Below are 27199 nucleotides of genomic sequence, written 5' to 3' on the forward strand. Positions count from 1 at the left end.
TCTGTTTTTTAATTCATGTTGAAATAATGCCGTTATTACAGTAGGATTATCGCTGTTTTCAGCTGTAAAACAAAAACACTCGAGCCCTTCATATAGAACGTTTACAGGGCAGTGTCTAAGGGTCGGCAAGCAAATATATTTGAAAGTAAATGTCAAGCAGAGTAATTCCTGTAAATATTTTATTCAGTTATATCAGATATGTGGTGTTTCGGGGTGAATATTAATACAGTGTTTTATTTTATTTTAAAGCTGTTTCTCACTTGTTGTTTATTGTAGATGATAAAGTAATACTATTTTTATTCTTCATCATGGTCTGTAATACAGCAATTTCCCTTGTGGGAACAATAAAGTATTGATCTGTCTATCCATTAAATTCAGTAAGATTTATATTTCACCAAATCATAACAACATGTTTAATATCGTAAGGTGGAGATCCTACAATAATATAGAGAAACCACAACAATTAGACAAACTCTTAAGAGTGAAAAACTCCCTTTTAACAGGAAGATCAGGTTCATGGAGGGGCGGCAATCTGCCGTGATCAGTTGGAGGTGACGGGAGGAAAACAGGACAAAAACATGCTGTGGAAGAGAGCCACAGATGAATAATAACTAATAATTAAATGTGGTGAGTTAATGCACCACATTGTGGGAATCCCCCAGATATCTAGGCCTATTTCATCATAACTAAGGAAGGATTCAGGGTCAGTTGATCCGACACTAACTATATACTTTACCAAAAAGAAAACGTTTTAAGCCCAATCTTAGAAATAGAGAGCATGTCCCAAATCCAAACTGGGAGCTGATTCCACAGAAGAGGTGGTGAAGGTTCTGCCTCCCATTCTACTTTTAAATATCCAAGGAACAACAAATAAACCAGCAGCCTGAGAGCTGCTCTAGGCTACATCCACACTAATGCGTTTTCGTTTAAAAACGCATTGTTTTCTCTCCGTTTTGGCCACACACAGCGTTTTCAAAACGCTCTCGAAAACGCATACATTTGAAGACGGTGCGTTTGCGTCACAGTGTGGACAGCGGAAACCGAGACTTTCTAAAATGATGATGCATGTTAGTCATGTGATGCAGTCATGTGACCAATTAAACTAGTTGTTTTGTTTGCTCTCAGTTTGACAGCCCTATTAAAAATAATATCTGTCTGTACATGCTCCAGATAGCTTTTCTTCAAATTCTTTAACTCTCACTCGCTTTTGCTACTTCGTACTTTTGTTTTACTTGCAGCAACAACTCCTTCTCATTGTTAGTCCATTAAAAAAACTCTTGCTTTTCCTCGACATTTTGCCACTACGTTTCAAAGAGCCGAAAGGTAAATAAGTGGCAGACAGAAATGAGGCAGGCTTCGTGTGTTTCAGGCATACACACTACTTACATTACAGTACTGTAATGTAAGCGCTTTTGGCCGGCGCACAATTCTGTGAAAATGACTGAAAACGATCGTGTGGACGCTGAGCATCTTCAAATGAAAACGCCTTTTTCAAATCTATCCGGGCTAGTGTGAATGCTGCATTTTATGTCAGCAAAAACATCCTCTCAGTGTGGACGGGAGGCCAAAACGGACAGAAAACGATCAGTTTTCAAACAAAAACGCATTAGTGTGGACTTAGCCTGGGACTCCCCACCATTTGACCCTAGAGCTGAAGAATGAGAGGTGAAACGTCTTCAAGCAACTTAAAGAAGTTCAGTCACTTTTCTTCCCAAACTCCTTAGACTACGAGGCCTTGATGACTGAGAACCTTCACAGACATATCTCCTCTCAAGAGTTTACAACCAGATGCAAACCACTGGCTACGCTCAGGAACAAGAAGGATAGCCTGCACAGCACTGAAAATAAAGTCTTGAAAACATGAAGCCAAGATGAACTTCTATCAGAATGACTGGAAGACCAAAAAATCGATAAGAGAAACAGTTTGTACGAGGGAACCATATCTGTTGAACATTTTACATTCCTGATGTTTTGAGGTTTGAACCACATTATTTTAAGGCTTTCTGTTATGCATAAAAGATAACCAAAATGTCATTTCATTTGTTAATATACATCTGCCGTACCTCAATATTTGAATTTTTTTTTCAGCCATCTGTCTCTATCACTTTGTAAAGTTTGTAAAGTTTCTGTATCCTCACTTTGGAACTGAGGATACAGAGCGATGAAGCATTTCAGGTGTTATTTTCTCCCATTCATCCTTCACACACATCTGCCTTTGCCAAGAGCAGTCATATCCAGATATAACATCCAGATATAACAATCTGGATGTTCCTTTTTGTTTTTGTATTAAATCTCAAGGTTTCCAGTTGTTCCAAAATAAATCCAGTAAACTGCTTCTTGTGACCACAATGCATGTTTGTGTGACACACATCCCAGATGATTAAGGCAAGGCTTCTGTTTTGCACTGTAAAGTTTTAAATGGCATTTGTGACAGTAACTCCAGGTAATACATTGTCCACGTGGTTCTGTCAGTTAATGGTGAGAATATTTCTGGTGTAGTAAATTCTGCCTCTTGACATCAGAGCATTTGGGTCCTCATTTCAACACACATGACCGCTACATGACACAACAATGCAACCAGATAATGAATCCAGCAGATGCAGCCATTTGCTGGATCAGTTGGAGCGCTCCAGGGTTTTTCTTCATCTGGTCCTGCTGTCCTGATTGCAGATCTGTGGTTAGTTTCCACAGATTCTTCACAGTCAACTACTCAGAAGAAAAATCACACTCACCATCATCATGCCTCTTGTCAGCAAGTCAGTCCAGCCTCACTGCACCCCAGACTTTCCTGCACGTTGAAGGTCCTCAATTTTCAACTGATTTCATTGGTTGATAAAAGACACTAGAACCTTGTATACAGTAGGGGTGGACACGTACCGGAGATATAGTATAGGACCAATAAACATCAGGAACAAGAGGTTCTTGGTGAATTTTCAACTCAAAACTTGTGACATTAATAAACTAAAACCTATGTTCTGCCTCTATTTTTTCACCTTTGATTTTCTGCAGTTAAACTGAGCTGCAAAGTGTTTACTTTTTGATCCACTGCAAAAAAGCTCATTTCCATGTTTTCTCTTCCACCTGTCCTCAGGATGGTGCCTGTGCTAAAAATCTGTGTTTAAGGGCAGGAAGAAGAGGGAGGGTTGTTGTTATTCCCCACTCCAATAAGAGGAGCGGTTCGAGAGCAATACTGTGTGTTTAACCCTTTTTTATTTACTGCTCACCAACATTTTTAAGCTTTTTTAACCCTTTTTATCTATATAAATAAACTTCACTTTAGAAATCTCAGAAAACAACAGTCACAATCATGGATAAGTCTACTGGCAGCAAAGCAAGTCATTGTACAAAGGAAGACAAAACTATAATATTAGATAAATATGATAAAGGTTAAACAAAGAATGCAAAGTGAAAGCAAAATACATGTTGTAGACAAACCAGCAGAGTGTGATTGTGTGTGAGAGGAAAAGTATAGTAATTAAAGTTCTGCATAAATGTTTGTGAACTTTAAGCTATTTTCATCAACACTTGGGTTTTATTATCTGTTAAATTATCGGAAACTTTATTTACTTGCTTTCATAGAGTGAGAATGCCTGCTAAAAACAAAAGCTATTAATAATATTGAGAACTCTCATTAAGCAGTGAATTTTACTTTAAGTTTTTTTTCTTTTGTTTTCTTTGTGTAAATCCCGGGGATTACCCTGGTATCTGTTGTTTCACTTTTACCATGTTTTTATTTGCCTGTGATCATGACCGATGATTCAGACTCCATTAAGCTCGTAGATGAACACAGCACATACTTATATTTTCTTCAGACATTCACCTGTGCTCTCCAAAGCAGGTAAGGTAAAGTAGATTTTTACTTCAGTGACAGATTTCTAGTCTGCTTCATTCAGTTACTTCAGAAATAGTTACACTGAATATTTTAGTGCACTTCACCTTTAATTCTTCAGATAATCATGAACAGTCTGATTCAGACTGAAAGTTTAATGTCTTCATGTGTGGATTGTTGTTGTTGCTTTCATTGGTGATCTATGTGATCCACTCTGTACATACTTTATATCATAGTTGGATTATTGATCAGCAGACGTTATGAAGGCTTCAGTTTAACAAGCTGGTGACATTCAATTGTTCACAGAGGTTTTTTGTCATTTAGCTAAACTCAAAAACCAGGTGGACAAAATAATAGAAACAGTGTAAATCTGAGTGGACGTGTCTTTGTTCACTTTGAAGATCTTTAAAACAGAATAATATCACTGTGCTACAGTTACACTTGACTTTTGGTTCTTCTCCAGTTTGCAGGAGGAGCTGTTTTGTGTTCCTGAGCTGATTATTGACTGAATATGGACAAAAATAAACTAGAACTCTTCCTGGCTCTGAGACTCATGGAGGCTTTTTTAGAGGCGTTGGAAAAACAAGCAGAAATTCTGTGAGTCTCTGAAGAACAAATTGATTTAAAAAATAAACGTGTTTCATGTTTCAGTCACTGCGCAAACCCCCCCAAAAAACAAATTTTTAATTAAATGTATGAATCCACTTTTTAAATGGAGCTAACATCACAGGGTGGTTGAGAGTGTAACTGTGAAAATGCAGAATCAGCATTTAACATGGACACTAAAATCAAAGTCTATAGTGACAGGCTGGACATGTCTGTCACAGCGTGGTAGGAAACATTTTTATGATTAAAAATATCACAAAAGAACTAAATACTTGGGACCATTTATGACCTCACTCAGACACTTAAAGGTTCAGTTTTCTTTAGTATCACACTGATTCAGTCACAGCTGTCTGCACTTGCTAATCTTCGTTCTTTGTTCTTTTCTAATAAAAGGGCAAAAAGGAATGCTGCATGTCGCCCTGAAAGTCCCAGGAGCTCTGCTGAAAGGAAAAGATTAATAAACCTTGCAATAGAAAACTGCAAAGATGAAACTGTCCTGCAGTGGCTGAGAGAAAATTCAGAGTCTGGCACCTTCAGAAAACTCTCAGACATGTTTGATTTCCTGAAAAGTACAATTGATGAGGAAGAAAAGAAGAACCATGATGACACTGTTGACATAATCTTTGTGGCACATGGAGCAATCAGAGACTCCATGATCCCAGCCAAGTGTTTGCTGCCTCTGCCCACCATCACCGACCTGGTCCTGTACTCTCCCTGGAACTGTGGCACCACTGGTGCTGTAACCTATGGCATTGCAACAGGGAAAATGAGGCCACAGCACAGAGTTTTTTACCGTTCACTACCATTTTTTCTCCACAGTAGAATTCTTTTTGACAAATATCAACCCCTGAACCTGCCAGACTGCTGGAACTCACTGAAGAAAGCTGAAGGACACATGATCCCAAACATCATTGTTAGACCTCTGCAGCCACATGACGGCGTGTGGGAAAGATTTAAGTCTCTCTCAACAAAACATGGTCCACCAGGACGAAACCGCATCGTCATCCCGTTCATCCTCCCGGAAGAGAGAGAAAGTGTCCCGTTCTCTGTCGTCGCCTTGGCTCTGTCCCTGGTGCTCCTCTCTTCCAGGTTTAAAGCCACCATTCACTTTAATGCCTGTCTCAGTGATGCTACAGGACGGGAATCTGACAGGAAGTATCTGCAGGAGCAGTACTACTGCACTGAAGACAACACTGTGATGACATGTTCACCAGATGCATTCAGTGTGAACTGGTGGGATCGTATTAAGAGTCTTTTTAATTAGATGCAGTCATCCACATCTTATCGTCTTTTCTGTGTCAGTTTCTTAAAAACTGTTCCAGAAACATGAAACCATTTTATTGTTTTTATCTGTGGAGCTCAGATTTAAAAAGAAACCCACACAGGACTCATGTTAGAGCATATGTTTGAGTTTAATTACAATCACAGATGTTTCCAGTAGTTCAAAGTATCCTTCTGTCTCTCAGCCAGTTTTTCTTCTTTAATGAAGCCTACATGAATCAGTCTTCAGATTTTTGTGCACTTTAAGCTGTTTGTGTTGTTGCTGCTTTTCCTCAGAGCTCAGGCTGGACTTCAGTGTACTGACTGTCTTATACTTTATCCTGACAGAAAAAAGTACACAGCACTTTATTGTCTAGTTTAGCTCCACACTGACATGGAGGTAAACCTGCAAACAGCTGAGCAGACAAAGACACACTGTGTGTAAACTCTGCCTCTCTGTGTAATTTAAACACCTTAATGTATCTATTTTATTTATGATGAAATCAAAATAAAATAGATACATTTTGGATTCTTGTATCATTTGTTCTTTCTTGACTTTTTATATCAATGTCATTTAAAACATAATGACTTTAATTCATTGCTGGGATGTGACTGAACCATAGTCACATGTGATAACATCAACTGCTGTTTCAGGAGCTCACAGGTGGAAGTGAGTTTTAACCAGCAGGCGTGATTAAAATGAATGAACTGCGAAAATGAAGCAGAAAGGAAACTTAAATTAAGTTAAATCAAAGAGCACTTTATCTCCAGAAGCATCGACTCATCTGCTTCTCAATGAATTTTAGAGATTATATACAAAACACAAAGGTCATCAGAAATAGACAAACTGAATGTCCATTATGTGTCTACCTTTACAGACACACTCAGTCATGTTGTTTTTTTATAATATATATCAATTTTCCTCTTTATCCAACAAAGTTGACTCTCTTCACCTGGATGCAGCATTTTCAGTGTGAAAAGTTTCCCTCCTTGAAGTGACTTCTTCAGCCTTATAAACAGTGCAGCTGCATAGTGATTGAAACCAGCACCACACTGGGCCAGTTTCATGAATGTCAAAAAAGGAAAAGGCCATCCCTGAGATGAGAATCTCACCAGCTTACACTGCTGTGTATCCCTCATGGCCTCTGATCAATAGTCATAACAGTTTGGATATTAACTATCAGATGAACAGAATCAACTTTCTGAGATTTGCTTACCTGGATTATTGAGCATGCATCTCTTTAGTTGTTTCAAAGGACAAAACATTGAAAGTTTTAAAGAGTAAAATGAAAATGTTGAATAGAATGAAAGTAATAAAGAAAGATGAAAGAGAGGAAGAAAATGTTTGTGTTCTTGTGTCCTGACTGGTTGTAGCACATAAGTGTAGATGAATGTCTAAGATAACAATAAATTAGAAACAGATAAACAGTGATGTAAATCAGATGATATATGGGAAACTCCAAAGACTGCAGGGTTTACTGATGCACTTTAGAAAATAAAGTTTGTTCTACAAGATGACAAGATTTAACAACATATAAAATTAGACATTAAAACTCAGCTACAAACGTGTGTGTGCATACACAGATATATAGACAGATTGATGTTTTTGTTGTTATTTTTACTTTATTACGAAGTTTTCATTTCTGACCAGTGATCCTGAACTCATGCCTGATGGTTCAAATACTACTGTTAGATCAAAGCTGGTGGTATTTTACAGAAATCAGTAATCAGCGGTAAAATGTCGCCCCCTGTGGAAACAGTTTAAGTTAACGACTGAAAATGACTTGCCTTTAACTGTCTGCTGCATGATCACTTTACTGGGACCACAGCGTCATTCGATCTGCACTGCAGTTACCTCATCTTTAATAAACCCACCTCATTAAAATCCAGGGGCATGTTCAAATAATTAAATAGTTTTGCTCAGGAACGTTCCTAACTAAGAGAAGTGACCTGGAAGTGTCTGTATGGTAACAAGTACAAATGCTCTAGGTGCTTAGCAAAAGAGCTTGACTCCTGTCTTTATAACCTCCTTTAGCAGTGAATATACTGAACCATCATTTATGAAAGGAGAGGAGAAATATCATCCTGACAGCCATCTTATTATTCAATTACCAAAGCTAATGAAGTTAGCTTCGTTAATTGTACTGACAGTACACTGTCTTTATACTAGATGGTATAAAGTTTGTCTGAAGGTTAAATTCAGTAAATGGATCTAAGAGCCATCAGCTAAAAATCATATTAATCTCTGCTTCACTTGCTGTAACCCAAAAGCAGACACAATACACAGAATCTAACAGGTTTATTTGTGGGCAGGAAACAACAGAATATAAGGAACATCACTGGGCAGGATGTGTGAAGTGGAGGAGAGTACAGTTAGTGATGTAGCAGAGCTTGTTGTGGGAATTGAGTGATATGAACAGCAGGGTTTGTCTTGCTTATTTCACAAGGGAGAGCACTGGAGGGGAGGGAGAGATCCATGGGAGTCGCGATAGAGGGGAAACTTCCAGAGGCGGGGTGCTGCTCCGAAAGAGAAAGTTAAATGACTTGCTAACACCCATGGACATGACAGTTTCTGAGAGTGCTACATGTAAGCTGAACTGCTGAGAGGAAATCAGCTGGTTTACAGGAACTCGTGGTTGTTGTGTAAACACACTGTCACTGCTGTAAAATCAGCTGATCAGAGGTTCAAAGTCTCCTTTCAGGTGTGTGATGGACAGTTTTAAGATACTTAAATCTCTGTGTCAAGATGACCTTAATGAATTAAAAAGGTCCATATTGTCATATTCTGTCTCCAATTGTTCTACTTGTTCAACTTAACTTGTGTCCATAAATGACTCTTGTTATTCTTCTTGGTCTAAACCCAGGCAGACTGCTGCTGTGCTCTGTGTTGTTGTCCGATTTGTTTCCAAAGGTAAAGTAAATCCTCACAAAGACAAACTGTGTGAAAATAGATTTATTTCAGACTTATGTTTTAATCTGGTGTCAGTGGTTGATGTCCAAGCTTGTGTAGTTGACAGTTCGTGTGGTCCTCGGATCATCTCCACTGGGATTTAGAGGAACACTGTTCTTAAACAGAGAACTGAAATAAATTATTATAATTTTAAAATGACTTCCTGTATGTTTACATCTCCCTGAATGCAGTTATGACTGTGAGGCAGACTCCTGCTTACAGAGCTGAAACGTACAGGGGACGAGATTAAACTCTGTGTCTTATCTTTTATGAAGAAGTGGAAACATGTAGAGCTGCTGCTGGAAACTTAATTTGCTTACTTTCATAGAGTGAGAATGGCTGTTAAAAACAAAAACTATTGATAATATAAATAATCCACATGATGCAGTGAATTTTACTTTAAGATATTTTTCTTTTGTTTTCTTTGTGTAAATAACGGGGATTACCCTGGTGTCTGTGCTTTCACTTTCACTGTTTTTATTTGCCTGTGATCTTGATTCAGGCTACATAAAGATCGATGAACACCTCACATAATCAGATTCCTTCACACACTCACTTGTGCTATCCAAAGCAGGTAAGGCAAACAGTCTGATTCAGACTGAAAGTTTAACTTTTCATGTGTGGTGATTGTTCTTGCTGCTTTCATCGGAGACTCTGGTGATCTATGTGATCCACTCTGTACATACTTTATATCATAGTTGGATTATTGATCAGCAGACGTTATGAAGGCTTCAGTTTAACAAGCTGGTGACATTCAATTGTTCACAGAGGTTTTCTGTCATTCAGCTAAACTCAAAAATCAGGTGGACAAAACAATAAAAACAGTGTAAATCTGAGTGGACGTGTCTTTGTTCACTTTGAAGATCTTTAAAACAGAATAATATCACTGTGCTACAGTTACACTTGACTTTTGGTTCTTCTCCAGTTTGCAGGAGGAGGAGCTGTTTTGTGTTCCTAAGCTAATTATCAACTGAATATGGACAAAGACGAACTCGAACTCATCATGGCTCTGAGAGCCATGGCTTTTTTAGAGGCGTTGGAAATACAAGCGGAAATTCTGTGAGTCTCTTACGAACAAATGTATTTAGAAGATAATAAAGATTTTCATATTTCAGTCACTGTACAATGAATAAAACTATTTAAATTAATTGTGTCTAAATCCACTTTTTGAATGGGGCTTTTTGAACATTATGGGGTGTTGGAGATTTGAAGCTGTGACATAAATCAAATGAACATGATTCCAGTTAAAAAACAACCAAACAAAAAAGAGAAAGCAGAAAGAGAGCTGAGTGATAAACCTGAGGTCATACCTGCCTCCATTTTATTTTTTACATGAAATCCTTCTTCACAGAGTTTGTTATAATTATAGCAAATATTCTGTTAATAATATGTAGAGTTAAGATGAACCTCACAACATCTGCAGGTCTTTTATCTGTGGTTCACTGCAGAAGTTTAATGTAGTGATTAGAAGTGAAACTCAGCTAAAGACAAACTCTATAGTGACAGGCTGGACATGCTGTCTGTCACAAGGTGGTAGAAAACTTTTATGATTAAAAATATCACAGCAGATCTGCATACCTGTGCTCATATATGACCTCACTCTCTTTAGTATCACAGTGATCCAGTCATAGCTGTCTGTACTTGCTAAAAAAAATTTTTTTTTATTTTGTTTGTTTTATAAAAGGAAAAGGCTGGCTGCTGCATGCCGCCCTGAAAGTCCCAGGAGCTCTGCTGAAAGGAAAAGATTAATAAACCTTGCAATAGAAAACTGCAAAGATGAAACTGTCCTGCAGTGGCTGAGAGAAAATTCAGAGTCTGGCACCTTCAGAAAACTCTCAGACTTGTTTGATTTCCTGAAGAGTAAAATTGATGAGGAAGAAAAGAAGAACCATGATGACACTGTTGACATAATCTTTGTGGCACATGGATCAATCACAGACTCCATGATCCCAGCCAAGTGTTTGCTGCCTCTGCCCACCATCACTGACCTGGTCCTGTACTCTCCCTGGAACTGTGCCACCACACCTGAAGTGACCTATGGCATTGCAACAGGAAAAATGAGGCCAGAGCACAGAGTTTTTTACCGTAATCTTCCACTACCGTTGTTTTCCCATAGTGTAACTGTTGTTTGCAAACAGCAACCCCCGAACCTGCCAGACTACTGGAACTCACTGAAGAAAGTTGGAGGACGCATGATCCCAAATATCAGTGTTAGACCTCTGCAGGAAGATGATGGCATGTGGGAAAGATTTAAGTCTCTCTCAACAAAACATGGTCCACCAGGAAGAAACCACATCGTCATCCCGTTCATCCTCCCAGGAGAGAGTGAAAGTGTCCCGTTCTCTGTCGTTGCCTTGGCTCTGTCCCTGGTGCTGCTCTCTTCCAGGTTTAAAGCCACCGTGCACCTTGATACCTGTCTGAGTGATAAGTCTACAGGACAGAAATCTGACAGGAAGTATCTGCAGGAGCAGTACTACTGCACTGAAGACAACACTGGGATGACATGTTCACCAGATGCATTCAGTGTGAACTGGTGGGATCGTATTAAGAGTGTTTTTAATTAGATGCAGTCATCCACATCTTATCATCTTTTCTGTGTTAAATGTTTTAAAACTGTTTCAGAAACATTAAATCACAAAAACAGTTTCATCGTTTGTTTGAAAAAAGAAACCCACACAGGACTATTAGAACATATGTTTGAGTTTAATTGCAATCACAGATGTTTCCAGTAGTTCAAAGTATCTTTCTGTCTATCAGCCAGTTTCTCTTCTTTAATTATTACATGAATCAGCCTCCAGATTTTTGTGCACTTTAAGCTGTTTGTGTTGTTGCCGCTTTTCCTCAGAGCTCAGGCTGGACTTCAGTGTACAGACTGTCTTATACTTTATCCTGACAGAAAAGAGTACACAGCACTTTATTGTCTAGTTTAACTCCACACTGACATGGAGGTAAACCTGCAAACAGCTGAGCAGACAAAGACACACAGTGTGTGTAAACTCTGCCTCTCTGTGTAACTTAAACACCTTAATGTATCTGTTTTATTTATGATGAAATCAAACTACATTTTGGATTCTTGTATTATTTGTACTTTCTTGACTTCTTATATCAATGTAGTTTAAACCATAATGACTTTAATTCATTGCTGGGATGTGACTGAAGCAGAGTCACATGTAATAATATCAACTGCTCTTTATGGAGCTCACAGGTGGAAGTGAGTTTCAATCAGCAGGCATTATGAAAATGAATGAATGGTAAAAATGAAGCAAAAATTAAACTTTAATCAAAGAGCACTTTATCTGCAGAAGCATCGACTCATCTGTTTCTCAGTGACATTTAGAGATTATATACAAAACACAAAGGTAATAAGAAATAGACAAACTGAATGTCCATTATGTGTGTACCTTTACAGATACACTGTCATATTTTTTTAAAATATATATATTAATTTTCCTCTTTATCCAACAAAGTTGACTCTGTTCATCTGGTTGCAGCATTTTCAGTGTGAGAAAATTTCCCTCCTTGAAGTGACTTCTTCATCCTTATAAACAGTGCAGCTGCATAGTGACTGAAACCAGCACCACACTGAGCCAGTTTTATAAATGTGAAAAATGGGAGTGGACATCCCTGAGATGAGAATCCCATCAGCATACACTGCTGTTTATAACTCATGGTCTCTCATCAATAGTCATAGCAGCTTGCATATTAACGATCAAATGAACAGAATCAACTTTCTGAGATTTGCTTACCTGGATTATTAAGCATGCATCTCTTGGTTGTTTCAAAGGACAAAAACAATGAAAGTTATAAAGAGTAAAATGAAAATGTTGAATAGAATGAAAGTAATAAAACAAAGATGAAAGAGAGGAAGAAAATGGTTTGTGTTCCTGTGTCCTGACTGGTTGTAACACACAGGTGTATATGAATGTTTACAATAACAATAAATCAGAAAAAGATAAACAGTGATGTAAATCAGGGGATTTATGGGAAACTGTAGTCTGCATGACTTACTGACGCGCTTTAGACCATAACGTAAAACTCAGTTACAAACTTGTGTTTGTGTATAGATGTGTATATAGATATATAGACAGATTGATGATTTTGCTGTTATTTTTATTTCATCACAAAGTTTTTATTTATATCCAGTGATCTTCAACTCATGTCAGATGGTTCAAATACTACTGTTAGATCAAAGCTGCTGGTATTTTACAGAAACACACTTTAGTGCAGGTACTTGTATGTACTTTTAGTGGTGACTGTGACCAGTGTGACTCCTAACTTATCATAGTTTCACGACAATCTTTACCTGAACGTAAACAATCAGCTAGCAAAGTGAAAGTAAACAACAAGTGAAACAAAACTAAACAGTGAATGAAACAGAGCAGGAACACATTCTCCAGAGAAAAGGGGAATAAAAACAGTATAATCATGTCACCATAGTGTCTCTACAACTTTACAAAGTCAGACTGCAGTTCAGTACTCATGAACGCCTGAGTGTTCACTCTCATAGTCTTCGTGCGGTCTTTGTGGTAAATGTCTCCCCCGCGTAGAGACAGTTTAAGTTAATTACTGAAGAGAGTTCATCTTTAATGAACCCAACTGATTACAATCCAGGGCCATGTTAAACCTGGAAGCGTCTGTATGGTGACATGTACGAATGCTCTAGGTCATGGCTATTCAACTACGAAGTTAGTTGGGCCAGATTTTCAAACCGAGGAATTTATCTGGGCCAGATATTTTTTTTGAAGCCAGTAAGCAGCAGATCACGATCAATTTCAAACCCACACAACTGTATTGAAAAAAAGTAATTTTTTTATTCCTATTCCCCTGTAAATCTGGTGACCTCTCACAAATGCACACCAAAAGGTCCATTTAAAAAAAGGGAGCTATAACTAAACTATTTTTGCACATTTGAAATAATAATAATAATAACAAAAAAACATTTTGATAATTCCCTTTCAAATTAAAATAAATATTTCGCTGACCACTCACTTTTCCTGCCATGGATAGAGCCCCATCCGTCACAAGTATACAGACACGCTTCATATCCAGACCATTTTCCTCAAAAAGAGCTTAAATCTTCTCAAACATTATTTCGCCAGCTGTGTGTCCCTCTAACGGTAGTAAGCCGAGCAATTTCCCATCCAAATAACGGACATATACGCACAACTGTGCATTATCAGTTCTGTCTGTGATCTCCTGCTATAGACATTACATCAGTTTTCTTCAGGTCATTTAACAGCATTTCAAACTCCTCTGACGCCAGAACTTCAACTCTACGAATATTTGAACTGTCCTACAGGGGTACGTTTTTAATAGCAGATGTCACACTTACTTTAATTTTTTCATCACTTATCACCGCATCCACCACGGCCAGCATGCAGTATTTCACTGTTTCAGAATCTGTGAAAGGCCTTTTCTTCTTCGCCAAGAAACAAACACGAAGGGAAGCTGCTGCAGCTTTCTCTTGGGCTGTACAGGACCCTCATCATGGTAGTACAACTCCAGTCGTAAGATTATTAAACTCGGTAAAATGAATAAGTATTTGTCAGTCCAGGCAGGGTTAAACCGGCAGTTTTCATTGTCAATTTTGCGCTTTTGGAGTGAGAAAGACGTGCTGTTGTCGCATCATATATTATGATGATTGTTTAATATGTTTACATCACGGTGCATTGTGGGTTAAATATTGCTAGGCTACTAGGAGTGTTGCATTCACAGTCTACACTACGCTGTAGGAATTTTTAATTTTTTAAAAATTAATGAATTAATTAATTTTTTGCGTTTTCTCTGTGTTTCTGCCAGGACCACAGGCAGGGCCACTCGCAGGTTGCTTTTGGGCCGCATTTGGCCCGCAGGCCGCCATTTGAATAGGCTTGCTCTAGGTATTTAGGAAAAGAACTTCAGTCCTTCATTTATTACCTCCTTTAGCAGTGAATATATTTATTCATCATTTATGAAAGGAGAGGAGAAATATCATCCCAACAACCATCTTACTATTTGATTAACAAAGCTAATGAAGTTGCACAGATTTTGCATCATGTACAGGCTGTGACCTGCTGACCTGCTGTTGAATTCAGTTGCTCTACACAACTGAATTCAACAAGATGTAAAGAGATGTTTCATGAGTTGTCCAGACATACTTCCACTCTCTGCACTGAGAGTACACTGTCTTCATACTAGATGGTATAAAGTTGGTATGAAGGTGAAAATCAGCGAATGGATCTAAGAATCATCAGCTAAAAATCGTATTAATCTCTGCTTCACTTGCTGTAAGCTACCTCTGAGCATTAAGCCACAGCCACTGTGCACCAGTCACACATCATTCTTTACTTTAAACCATTACAGTGCAGCTAACTAACCCATCAAAACATGGATAAGTGGCAGCAAAGCAACTGAGTGAACAACAGAAGACAAAATGTGGCGGGGTGTGGTCTGCGGTGTCGCTGCAGGGGAGGCCGACACACCTGAGAGGCATCTGCAATCACACGTCGCCAACTGTTGTGATTGTGGATGGTTTGTGTCAGGCTGTGAGCTGTGGAGCAGCAGCCGACTGTGTTTGTACAGCAACCGTGTGTGTGTAAAGTCTGCTGCAAAGCATGTACATGTTGTCAGGTCTGCCGTGGTTCAGTTACACTATAATATTAAAAAAAAATGTTAAGAGGTTAAACACAGAATAAAACACAGATGATGTAGACAAACCAGCAGAGTGTGAGTGTGTGAGAGGAAAAGTATAGTATTAAAAGTTCTGTATGACTGTGTGTGAAGTTTAAGTTGCTTTCATCAACACTTTGGGTTTTATTAGGTTTCGAGGTTTCTGCAGCAGGAACTCTTTTAGCCACAGATCACTGCAAAATGTTACAAGAGAGTGGTTAGAAAATTAGAAGAAGCACAACCAGCACACTGTGTCTCAGAGCTCTACGTGTGAGCTGAACAGCTGAGAGTAAATCAGCTGGTTTACAGGAACTCTCAGCTGTTGTGTAAACACACCGTCACTGCTGTAAGTCTCCTGCCAGGTGTGTGATGGAGGATTTAAGATTCTTCTACTTCTCTGTGTCAGGATGATCTTAATGAATTCAAAAGTTCCATAATGTCATATTTTGTCTCCATGTAATCGTTCACATATACCACATGTTGCTGTACAAGTTTGATGTTCTGTGTTCTGTGACCATGGTGGGTGTCTAAAAATTATTCTTGTTATTCCTCTTGTTCTAAAACCAGGCAGACTGCTGCTGTGCTCGGTAATGTTGTTTGACCTGTTTGTAAAGGTAACATAAATCCTCACAAAGACAAAGACTGTTTGTGTGAAAATGGATTTATTTTAGATTTATGTAACCATCGGGTGTCAGTAAAGTGGGATCCTTTGGCTGGTGTCTATTCTGCAATCGACACAGTGGTGCCTGATTGTCCTGGAAACAGGCCTCTAACCTTGTGTAGTTGAGAGATTGTGTGGTCCTCAGATCATCTCCACTGGGACTTTGAGGAACATTGTTGTTAAACAGAGAACTGAAATAAATTATTATATTTTAAAATGACTCCCTGCATGTTCACATCTCTTTGAATGCAGTTATGATTGTGTGGTAGACTCCTGCTTTTAGTGGTAACACTTACAGAGGAGGAGATCAAATTCTGTGTCTTATCTTTTATGAAGAAGTGGAAACATGGACCAGGATTTCAAGACCCCAAACATGGAACAATCAGAGACTCCATGATCCCAGCCAGCTGTTTGCTGCCTCTGCCCACCATCACTGACCTGGTCCTGTACTCTCCCTGGAACTGTGGCACCACTGGTGCTGTAACCTATGGCATTGCAACAGGAAAAATGAGGCCACAGCACAGAGTTTTTTACCGTTCACTACCGTTGTTTTTCCACGGTGTAATTCCACTTGACAAATATCAACCCCTGAACCTGCCAGACAACTGGAACTCACTGAAGAAAGCTGGAGGACAGAAGATCCCAAACATCACTGTTAGACCTCTGCGGCCAAATGATGGTACATGGCAAAGATTTAAGTCTCTCTCAACAAAATATGGTCTACCAGGAAACCGCATCGTCATCCCGTTCATCGTCCCAGGAGAGAGTGAAAGTGTCCCATTCTCTGTCGTCGCCTTGGCTCTGTCCCTGGTGCTGCTCTCTTCCAGGTTTAAAGCCACCGTGCACCTTCATGCCTGTCTGAGTGATAAGTCTACAGGACAGAAATCTGACAGGAAGTATCTGCAGGAGCAGTACTACTGCACTGAAGACAACACTGTGATGACATGTCCACCAGATGCATTCAGTGTGAACTGGTGGGATCGTATTAAGAGTGTTTTTAATTAGATGCAGTCATCCACATCGTATGGTCTTTTCAGTCTCTCAGCCAGTTTTTCTTCTTTAATGAAGCCTACATGAATCAGTCTCCAGATTTTTGTGCACTTTAAGCTGTTTGTGTTGTTGCTGCTTTTCCTCAGAGCTCAGGCTGGACTTCAGTGTACTGACTGTCTTATACTTTATCCTGACAGAAAAGAGTACACAGCACTTTATTGTCTAGTTTAGCTCCACACTGACATGGAGGTAAACCTCTCTGTGTAATTTAAAGATATCACCTGAATTTATCTATTTTTTTATGATGAAATCAAACTACATTTTGGATTCTTGTATTATTTGTACTTTCTCGACTTTTTATATCAATGTAGTTTAAAACATAATGACTTTAATTCATTGCTGGGATGTAACTGAATCAGAGTCACATGTGATAACATCAACTGCTCTTTCAGGAGGTCACAGGTGGAAGTGAGTTTCAACCAGCAGGCATGATTAAAATGAATGAACTGCAAAAATGAAGCAGAAATTAAACTTAAATTAAGTTAAATCAAAGAGCACTTTATCTAAACTCATCTGTTTCTCAGTGACATTTAGAGATTATATACAAAACACAAAGGTAATAAGAAATAGACAATTTGAATGTCCATTATGTCTATATACTTCACAGATACACTCAGTCATGTTGTTTTTAAATATATATTAATTTTCCTCTTTATCCAACAAAGTTGACTCTCTTCATCAGGATGCAGCATTTTCAGTGTGAAACATTTTCCTCCTTGAAGTGACTTCTTCAGCCTTATAAACACTGCAGCTGCATAAAGGACAAAAAGAGTGAAAGTTATATAGAGTAAAATTAAAATATTGAATAGAACCGCAAAAGACAGGATGTGTGAAGTGGAGGAGAGTAGAGTTAGTAATGTAGCGCCAGCTTGTTGTGGGTATTGTGTTATATGAACAGCAGGGTTTGTCTTGTTTATTTCACAAGGGAGAGCACTGGAGGGGAGATCCATGGGAGTCACGATGGAGGGGAAACTTCCAGAGGCGGGGCGCTGCTCCGAGAGGGAAAGTTTGCCAACACCCACAGACATGACAGTTTCTGAGAGCGCTACACGTAAGCTGAACTGCTGAAAGTAAATCAGCTGGTTTACAGGAACTCGTGGTTGTTGTGTAAACACATTGTCACTGCTGTAAAATCAGCTGATAAGAGGTTTGTGTCTCTGCCTTCACAGGTTGGTATGAATGAGCCTCACAGAGCTGCTGCTGGAAACTTAATTTGCTTACTTTCATAGAGTGAGAATGGCTGTTAAAAACAAAAACTATTGATAATATAAATAATCCACATGATGCAGTGAATTTTACTTTAAGATATTTTTCTTTCGTTTTCTTTGTGTAAATAACGGGGATTACCCTGGTGTCTGTGCTTTCACTTTCACTGTTTTTATTTGCCTGTGATCTTGATTCAGGCTACATAAAGATCGATGAACACCTCACATAATCAGATTCCTTCACACACTCACTTGTGCTCTCCAAAGCAGGTAAGGCAAACAGTCTGATTCAGACTGAAAGTTTAACTTTTTCATGTGTGGTGATTGTTGTTGCTGCTTTCATTGGTGATCTATGTGATCCACTCTGTACATACTTTATATCATAGTTGGATTATTGATCAACAGACTTCATGAAGGCTTCAGTTTAACAAGCTGGTGACATTCAATTGTTCACAAAGGTTTTCTGTCATTCAGCTAAACTCAAAAGTCAGGTGGACAAAATAATAGAAACAGTGTAAATAAGAGTGGACGTGTCTTTGTTCACTTTGAAGATCTTTAAAACAGAATAATATCATTGTGCTACAGTTACATTTGACTTTGGTTCTTCTCCAGGTTGCAGGAGGAGCTGTTTTGTGTTCCTAAGCTAATTATCAACTGAATATGGACAAAGACGAACTCGAACTCATCATGGCTCTGAGAGCCATGGCTTTTTTAGAGGCATTGGAAATACAAGCGGAAATTCTGTGAGTCTCTCACGAACAAATTTATTTAGAAGATAATAAAGATTTTCATATTTCAGTCAGTGTACAATGAATAAAACTATTTAAATTAATTGTGTGTAAATCCACTTTTTGAATGGGGCTTTTTGAACATTCTGGGGTGTTGGAGATTTGAAGCTGTGACAGAAATCAAATGAACATGAATCCAGTTAAAAAACAAACAAAAAAGAAAAAGCAGAAAGAGAGCTGAGTGATAAACCTGAGGTCATACCTGCCTCCATTTTATTTTTTACATGAAATCCTTCTTCACAGAGTTTGTTATAATTATAGCAAATCTTCTGTTAATAATATGTAGAGTTAAGATGAACCTCACAGCATCTGCAGGTCTTTTATCTGTGGTTCACTGCAGAAGTTTAATGTAGTGATTAGAAGTGAAACTCAGCTAAAGTCAAACTCTATAGTGACAGGCTGGACATGCCGTCTGTCACAGGGTGGTAGAAAACTTTTGTGATTAAAAATATCACAGCAGATCTGCATACCTGTGCTCATATATGACCTCACTCTCTTTAGTATCACAGTGATCCAGTCACAGCTTTCTGTACTTGCTAAAAAATATATTTTTTTTATTTTGTTTGTTTTATAAAAGGAAAAGGCTGGCTGCTGCATGTTGCCCTGAAAGTCCCAGGAGCTCTGCTGAAAGGAAAAGATTAATAAACCTTGCAATAGAAAACTGCAAAGATGCAACTGTCCTGAAGTGGCTGAGAGAAAATTCAGAGTCTGGCACCTTCAGAAAACTCTCAGACATGTTTGATTTCCTGAAAAGTAAAATTGATGAGGAAGAAAAGAAGAACCACGATGACACTGTTGACATAATCTTTGTGGCACATGGATCAATCACAGACTCCATGATCCCAGCCAAGTGTTTGCTGCCTCTGCCCACCATCACTGACCTGGTCCTGTACTCTCCCTGGAACTGTGCCACCACACCTGAAGTGACCTATGGCATTGCAACAGGAAAAATGAGGCCAGAGCACAGAGTTTTTTACCGTAATCTTCCAATACCGTTGTTTTCCCATAGTGTAACTGTTGTTTGCAAACAGCAACCCCCGAACCTGCCAGACTACTGGAACTCACTGAAGAAAGTTGGAGGACGCATGATCCCAAATATCAGTGTTAGACCTCTGCAGGAAGATGATGGCATGTGGGAAAGATTTAAGTCTCTCTCAACAAAACATGGTCCACCAGGAAGAAACCACATCGTCATCCCGTTCATCCTCCCAGGAGAGAGTGAAAGTGTCCCGTTCTCTGTCGTTGCCTTGGCTCTGTCCCTGGTGCTGCTCTCTTCCAGGTTTAAAGCCACCGTGCACCTTGATACCTGTCTGAGTGATAAGTCTACAGGACAGAAATCTGACAGGAAGTATCTGCAGGAGCAGTACTACTGCACTGAAGACAACACTGGGATGACATGTTCACCAGATGCATTCAGTGTGAACTGGTTGGATCGTTTTAAGAGTCTTTTTAATTAGATGCAGTCATCCACATCTTATCATCTTTTCTGTGTTAAATGTTTTAAAACTGTTTCAGAAACATTAAATCACAAAAACAGTTTCATCGTTTGTTTGAAAAAAGAAACCCACACAGGACTCGTCTTAGAGCATATGTTTGTGTTTAATTACAATCACAGATGTTTCCAGTAGTTCAAAGTAGCCTTCAGTCTATCAGCCAGTTTCACTTCTTTAATGAAGCCTACATGAATCAGTCTCCAGATTTTTGTGCACTTTAAGCTGTTTGTGTTGTTGCTGCTTTTCCTCAGAGCTCAGGCTGGACTTCAGTGTACAGACTGTCTTATACTTTATCCTGACAGAAAAGAGTACACAGCACTTTATTGTCTAGTTTAGCTCCACACTGACATGGAGGTAAACCTGCAAACAGCTGAGCAGACAAAGACACACACTGTGTGTAAACTCTGCCTCTCTGTGTAATTTAAACACCTTAATGTATCTGTTTTATTTATGATGAAATCAAACTACATTTTGGATTCTTGTATTATTTGTACTTTCTTGACTTCTTATATCAATGTAGTTTAAACCATAATGACTTTAATTCATTGCTGGGATGTGACTGAAGCAGAGTCACATGTAATAATATCAACTGCTCTTTATGGAGCTCACAGGTGGAAGTGAGTTTCAATCAGCAGGCATTATGAAAATGAATGAATGGTAAAAATGAAGCAAAAATTAAACTTTAATCAAAAAGCACTTTATCTGCAGAAGCATCGACTCATCTGTTTCTCAGTGACATTTAGAGATTATATACAAAACACAAAGGTAATAAGAAATAGACAAACTGAATGTCCATTATGTGTCTACCTTTACAGATACACTGTCATATTTTTTTAAAATATATATATTAATTTTCCTCTTTATCCAACAAAGTTGACTCTCTTCATCTGGTTGCAGCATTTTCAGTGTGAGAAAATTTCCCTCCTTGAAGTGACTTCTTCATCCTTATAAACAGTGCAGCTGCATAGTGATTGAAACCAGCACCACACTGAGCCAGTTTTATAAATGTGAAAAATGGGAGTGGACATCCCTGAGATGAGAATCTCACCAGCTTACACTGCTGTGTATCCCTCATGGCCTCTCATCAATAGTCATAGCAGCTTGCATATTAACGATCAAATGAACAGAATCAACTTTCTGAGATTTGCTTACCTGGATTATTGAGCATGCATCTCTTAGTTGTTTCAAAGGACAAAAACAACGAAAGTTATAAAGAGTAAAATGAAAATGTTGAATAGAATGAAAGTAATAAAACAAAGATGAAAGAGAGGAAGAAAATGCTTGTGTTCCTGTGTCCTGACTGGTTGTAACACACAGGTGTATATGAATGTTTACAATAACAATAAATCAGAAAAAGATAAACAGTGATGTAAATCAGGGGATTTATGGGAAACTGTAGTCTGCAGGACTTACTGACGCGCTTTAGACCATAACGTAAAACTCAGTTACAAACTTGTGTTTGTGTATAGATGTGTATATAGATATATAGACAGATTGATGATTTTGCTGTTATTTTTATTTCATCACAAAGTTTTTATTTATATCCAGTGATCTTCAACTCATGTCAGATGGTTCAAATACTACTGTTAGATCAAAGCTGCTGGTATTTTACAGAAACACACTTTAGTGCAGGTACTTGTATGTACTTTTAGTGGTAACTGTGACCAGTGTGACTCCTAACTTATCATAGTTTCACGACAATCTTTACCTGAACGTAAACAATCAGCTAGCAAAGTGAAAGTAAACAACAAGTGAAACAAAACTAAACAGTGAATGAAACAGAGCAGGAACACATTCTCCAGAGAAAAGGGGAATAAAAACTGTATAATCATGTCACCATAGTGTCTCTACAACTTTACAAAGTCAGACTGCAGTTCAGTACTCATGAACGCCTGAGTGTTCACTCTCATAGTCTTCGTGCGGTCTTTGTGGTAAATGTCTCCCCCGCGTAGAGACAGTTTAAGTTAATAAATGAAGAGAGTTCATCTTTAATGAACCCAACTGATTACAATCCAGGGCCATCTTAAACCTGGAAGCGTCTGTATGGTGACATGTACGAATGCTCTAGGTCATGGCTATTCAACTACGAAGTTAGTTGGGCCAGATTTTCAAACCGAGGAATTTATCTGGGCCAGATATTTTTTTTGAAGCCAGTAAGCAGCAGATCACGATCAATTTCAAACCCACACAACTGTATTGAAAAAAAGTAATTTTTTTATTCCTATTCCCCTGTAAATCTGGTGACCTCTCACAAATGCACACCAAAAGGTCCATTTAAAAAAAGGGAGCTATAACTAAACTATTTTTGCACATTTGAAATAATAATAATAATAACAAAAAAACATTTTGATAATTCCCTTTCAAATTAAAATAAATATTTCGCTGACGACTCACTTTTCCTGCCATGGATAGAGCCCCATCTGTCACAAGTATACAGACACGCTTCATATCCAGACCATTTTCCTCAAAAAGAGCTTAAATCTTCTCAAACATTATTTCGCCAGCTGTGTGTCCCTCTAACGGTAGTAAGCCGAGCAATTTCCCATCCAAAAAACGGACATATATGCACAACTGTGCATTATCAGTTCTGTTTGTGATCTCCTGCTATAGACATTACATCAGTTTTCTTCAGGTCATTTAACAGCATTTCAAACTCGTCTGACGCCAGAACTTCAACTCTACGAATATTTGAACTGTCCTACAGGGGTACGTTTTTAATAGCAGATGCCACACTTACTTTAATTTTTTCATCACTTTTCACCGCATCCACCACGGCCAGCATGCAGTATTTCACTGTTTCAGAATCTGTGAAAGGCCTTTTCTTCTTCGCCAAGAAGCAAACACGAAGGGAAGATGCTGCAGCTTTCTCTTGGGCTGTACAGGACCCTCATCATGGTAGTACAACTCCAGTCGTAAGATTATTAAACTCGGTAAAATGAATAAGTATTTGTCAGTCCAGGCAGGGTTAAACTGACAGTTTTCATTGTCAATTTTGCGCTTTTGGAGTGAGAAAGACGTGCTGTTGTCGCATCATATATTATGATGATTGTTTAATATGTTTACATCACGGTGCATTGTGGGTTAAATATTGCTAGGCTACTAGGAGTGTTGCATTCACAGTCTACACTACGCTGTAGGAATTTTTAATTTTTTAATTTTTTAAAAATTAATTAATGAATTAATTTTTTGCGTTTTCTCTGTGTTTCTGCCAGGACCACAGGCAGGGCCACTCGCAGGTTGCTTTTGGGCCGCATTTGACCCGCAGGCCGCCATTTGAATAGGCTTGCTCTAGGTATTTAGGAAAAGAACTTCAGTCCTTCATTTATTACCTCCTTTAGCAGTGAATATATTTATTCATCATTTATGAAAGGAGAGGAGAAATATCATCCCAACAACCATCTGACTATTTGATTAACAAAGCTAATGAAGTTGCACAGATTTTGCATCATGTAAAGGCTGTGACCTGCTGACCTGCTGTTGAATTCAGTTGCTCTACACAACTGAATTCAACAAGATGTAAAGAGATGTTTCATGAGTTGTCCAGACATACTTAAACTCTCTGCACTGAGAGTACACTGTCTTTATACTAGATGGTATAAAGTTGGTATAAAGGTGAAAATCAGCGAATGGATCTAAGAATCATCAGCTAAAAATCGTATTAATCTCTGCTTCACTTGCTGTAAGCTACCTCTGAGCATTAAGCCACAGCCACTGTGCACCAGTCACACATCATTCTTTACTTTAAACCATTACAGTGCAGCAAACTAATCCATCAAAACATGCATAAGTGGCAGCAAAGCAACTGAGTGAACAACAGAAGACAAAATGTGGCGGGGTGTGGTCTGCGGTGCCGCTGCAGGGGAGGCCGACACACCTGAGAGGCATCCACAATCACACGTCGCCAACTGTTGTGATTGTGGATGGTTTGTGTCAGGCTGTGAGCTGTGGAGCAGCAGCAGCCGACTGTGTTTGTACAGCAACCGTGTGTGTGTAAAGTCTGCTGCAAAGCATGTACATGTTGTCAGGTCTGCCGTGGTTCAGTTACACTATAATATTAAAAAAATGTTAAGAGGTTAAACACAGAATAAAACACAGATGATGTAGACAAACCAGCAGAGTGTGAGTGTGTGTGAGAGGAAAAGTATAATATTAAAAGTTCTGTATGACTGTGTGTGAAGTTTAAGTTGCTTTCATCAACACTTTGGTTTTTATTAGGTTTCAAGGTTTCTGCAGCAGGAACTCTTTTAGCCACAGATCACTGCAAAATGTCACAAGAGAGTGGTTAGAAAATTAGAAGAAGCACAACCAGCACACTGTGTCTCAGAGCTCTACGTGTGAGCTGAACAGCTGAGAGTAAATCAGCTGGTTTACAGGAACTCTCAGCTGTTGTGTAAACACTCTGTCACTGCTTAAGTCTCCTGCCAGGTGTGTGACGGAGGATTTAAGATTCTTCTACTTCTCTGTGTCAGGATGATCTTAATGAATTCAAAAGTTCCATAATGTCATATTTTGTCTCCATGTAATCGTTCACATATACCACATGTTGCTGTACAAGAGATGTTTGATGTTCTGTGACCAAAGTGGGTAAATAACTTGTGTCTAAAAATTATTCTTGTTATTCCTCTTGTTCTAAAACCAGGCAGACTGCTGCTGTGCTCGGTAATGTTGTTTGACCTGTTTGTAAAGGTAACATAAATCCTCACAAAGACAAAGACTGTTTGTGTGAAAATTGATTTATTTCAGATTTATGTAACCATCTGGTGTCAGTAAAGTGGGATCCTTTGGCTGGTGTCTATTCTGCAATCGACACAGTGGTGCCTGATCGTCCTGGAAACAGGCCTCTAACCTTGTGTAGTTGAGAGATTGTGTGGTCCTCAGATCATCTCCACTGGGACTTTGAGGAACATTGTTGTTAAACAGAGAACTGAAATAAATTATTATATTTTAAAATGACTCCCTGCATGTTCACATCTCCTTGCATCTCCTTGCAGTTATGACCATGTGATAGACTCCTGCTTTTAGTGGTAACACTTACAGAGGAGGAGATCAAATTCTGTGTCTTATCTTTTATGAAGAAGTGGAAACATGGACCAGGATTTCAAGACCCCAAACATGGAGCAATCAGAGACTCCATGATCCCAGCCAGCTGTTTGCTGCCTCTGCCCACCATCACTGACCTGGTCCTGTACTCTCCCTGGTACTGTGGCACCACTGGTGCTGTAACCTATGGCATTGCAACAGGGAAAATGAGGCCACAGCACAGAGTTTTTTACCGTTCACTACCGTTGTTTTTCCACGGTGTAATTCCACTTGACAAATATCAACCCCTGAACCTGCCAGACAACTGGAACTCACTGAAGAAAGCTGGAGGACAGAAGATCCCAAACATCACTGTTAGACCTCTGCGGCCAAATGATGGTACATGGCAAAGATTTAAGTCTCTCTCAACAAAATATGGTCTACCAGGAAACCGCATCGTCATCCCGTTCATCGTCCCAGGAGAGAGAGAAAGTGTCCCGTTCTCTGTCATCGCCTGGGCTCTGTCCCTGGTGCTGCTCTCTTCCAGGTTTAAAGCCACCGTTCACTTTAATGCCTGTCTGAGTGATGCGTCTACAGGACAGAAATCTGACAGGAAGTATCTGCAGGAGCAGTACTACTGCACTGAAGACAACACTGTGATGACATGTCCACCAGATGCATTCAGTGTGAACTGGTGGGATCGTATTAAGAGTGTTTTTAATTAGATGCAGTCATCCACATCGTATGGTCTTTTCAGTCTCTCAGCCAGTTTTTCTTCTTTAATGAAGCCTACATGAATCAGTCTCCAGATTTTTGTGCACTTTAAGCTGTTTGTGTTGTTGCTGCTTTTCCTCAGAGCTCAGGCTGGACTTCAGTGTACTGACTGTCTTATATTTTATCCTGACAGAAAAGAGTACACAGCACTTTATTGTCTAGTTTAGCTCCATGAAATGGAGGTAAATATAAATGTATCTATTTTATTTATGATGAAATCAAACTACATTTTGGATTCTTGTATTATTTGTACTTTCTCAACTTTTTATATCAATGTAGATTAAAACATAATGACTTTAATTCATTGCTGGGATGTAACTGAATCAGAGTCACATGTGATAACATCAACTGCTCTTTCAGGAGGTCACAGGTGGAAGTGAGTTTCAACCAGCAGGCATTATGAAAATGAATGAACTGCGAAAATGAAGCAGAAAGGAAACTTAAATTAAGTTAAATCAAAGAGCACTTTATCTCCAGAGGATCGACTCATCTGTTTCTCAGTGACATTTAGAGATTATATACAAAACACAAAGGTAATAAGAAATAGACAATTTGAATGTCCATTATGTCTATATACTTCACAGATACACTCAGTCATGTTGTTTTTAAATATATATTTTAATTTTCCTCTTTATCCAACAAAGTTGACTCTCTTCATCTGGATGCAGCATTTTCAGTGTGAAACATTTTCCTCCTTGAAGTGACTTCCTCAGCCTTATAAACACTGCAGCTGCATAAAGGACAAAAACAGTGGAAGTTATAAAGAGTAAAATGAAAATATTGAATAGAACGGCAAAAGACAGGATGTGTGAAGTGGAGGAGAGTACAGTTAGTAATGTAGCGCCAGCTTGTTGTGGGTATTGTGTGATATGAACAGCAGGGTTTGTCTTGTTTATTTCACAAGGGAGAGCACTGG

At 38.8% G+C, this 27199-nt stretch overlaps 5 protein-coding genes across 7 annotated transcripts; all 5 read left to right on the forward strand.

Moving 5' to 3' along the window:
* Positions 1 to 4703: 4703 nt before the first annotated feature.
* Positions 4704 to 7792, forward strand: LOC146522781 (uncharacterized; the record flags this gene model as incomplete). The annotated part of the gene is made up of 1 exon (XM_085154156.1): positions 4704 to 7792. A coding segment is annotated over one exon (996 nt), but the record flags the coding sequence as incomplete, so codon positions are not given.
* On the forward strand, positions 7793 to 11540 carry LOC146522782 (uncharacterized). Of its 2 annotated transcripts, XM_085153333.1 has the most exons (3): positions 7793 to 9219; positions 9571 to 9704; positions 10330 to 11540. In XM_085153333.1, the coding sequence occupies exons 2-3, from the start codon at positions 9622 to 9624 to the stop codon at positions 11207 to 11209; spliced, it is 963 nt and encodes a 320-aa protein (XP_085009459.1). In that variant the 5' UTR covers positions 7793 to 9219; positions 9571 to 9621; the 3' UTR covers positions 11210 to 11540. The 2 variants fall into 2 exon arrangements, with proteins under 2 accessions (XP_085009459.1, XP_085009453.1); XM_085153327.1 differs by having other exon boundaries at positions 7793 to 9704.
* A 4726-nt stretch (positions 11541 to 16266) lies between these two features.
* LOC146522783 (uncharacterized) lies at positions 16267 to 17476 on the forward strand. The gene has a single exon (XM_085153388.1). It carries the CDS (start codon positions 16285 to 16287, stop codon positions 16957 to 16959), a length of 675 nt encoding a protein of 224 aa, XP_085009514.1. The 5' UTR covers positions 16267 to 16284; the 3' UTR covers positions 16960 to 17476.
* Positions 17477 to 18157: 681 nt separating this feature from the next.
* Positions 18158 to 22305, forward strand: LOC146522784 (uncharacterized). Of its 2 annotated transcripts, XM_085153344.1 has the most exons (3): positions 18158 to 18479; positions 18822 to 18952; positions 19575 to 22305. In XM_085153344.1, exons 2-3 carry the CDS (start codon positions 18870 to 18872, stop codon positions 20452 to 20454), a joined length of 963 nt encoding a protein of 320 aa, XP_085009470.1. In that variant the 5' UTR covers positions 18158 to 18479; positions 18822 to 18869; the 3' UTR covers positions 20455 to 22305. The 2 variants fall into 2 exon arrangements, with proteins under 2 accessions (XP_085009470.1, XP_085009464.1); XM_085153338.1 differs by having other exon boundaries at positions 18158 to 18952.
* Positions 22306 to 25538: 3233 nt separating this feature from the next.
* LOC146522785 (uncharacterized) lies at positions 25539 to 26247 on the forward strand. The gene has a single exon (XM_085153384.1). The coding sequence runs from the start codon at positions 25560 to 25562 to the stop codon at positions 26232 to 26234; it is 675 nt and encodes a 224-aa protein (XP_085009510.1). The 5' UTR covers positions 25539 to 25559; the 3' UTR covers positions 26235 to 26247.
* The last annotated feature ends 952 nt before the right edge of the window (positions 26248 to 27199 follow it).

This window comes from Neolamprologus multifasciatus, chromosome 3, assembly GCF_963576455.1.
Source record: "Neolamprologus multifasciatus chromosome 3, fNeoMul1.2, whole genome shotgun sequence".
NCBI classification, from domain to species: Eukaryota; Metazoa; Chordata; class Actinopteri; order Cichliformes; family Cichlidae; genus Neolamprologus; species Neolamprologus multifasciatus.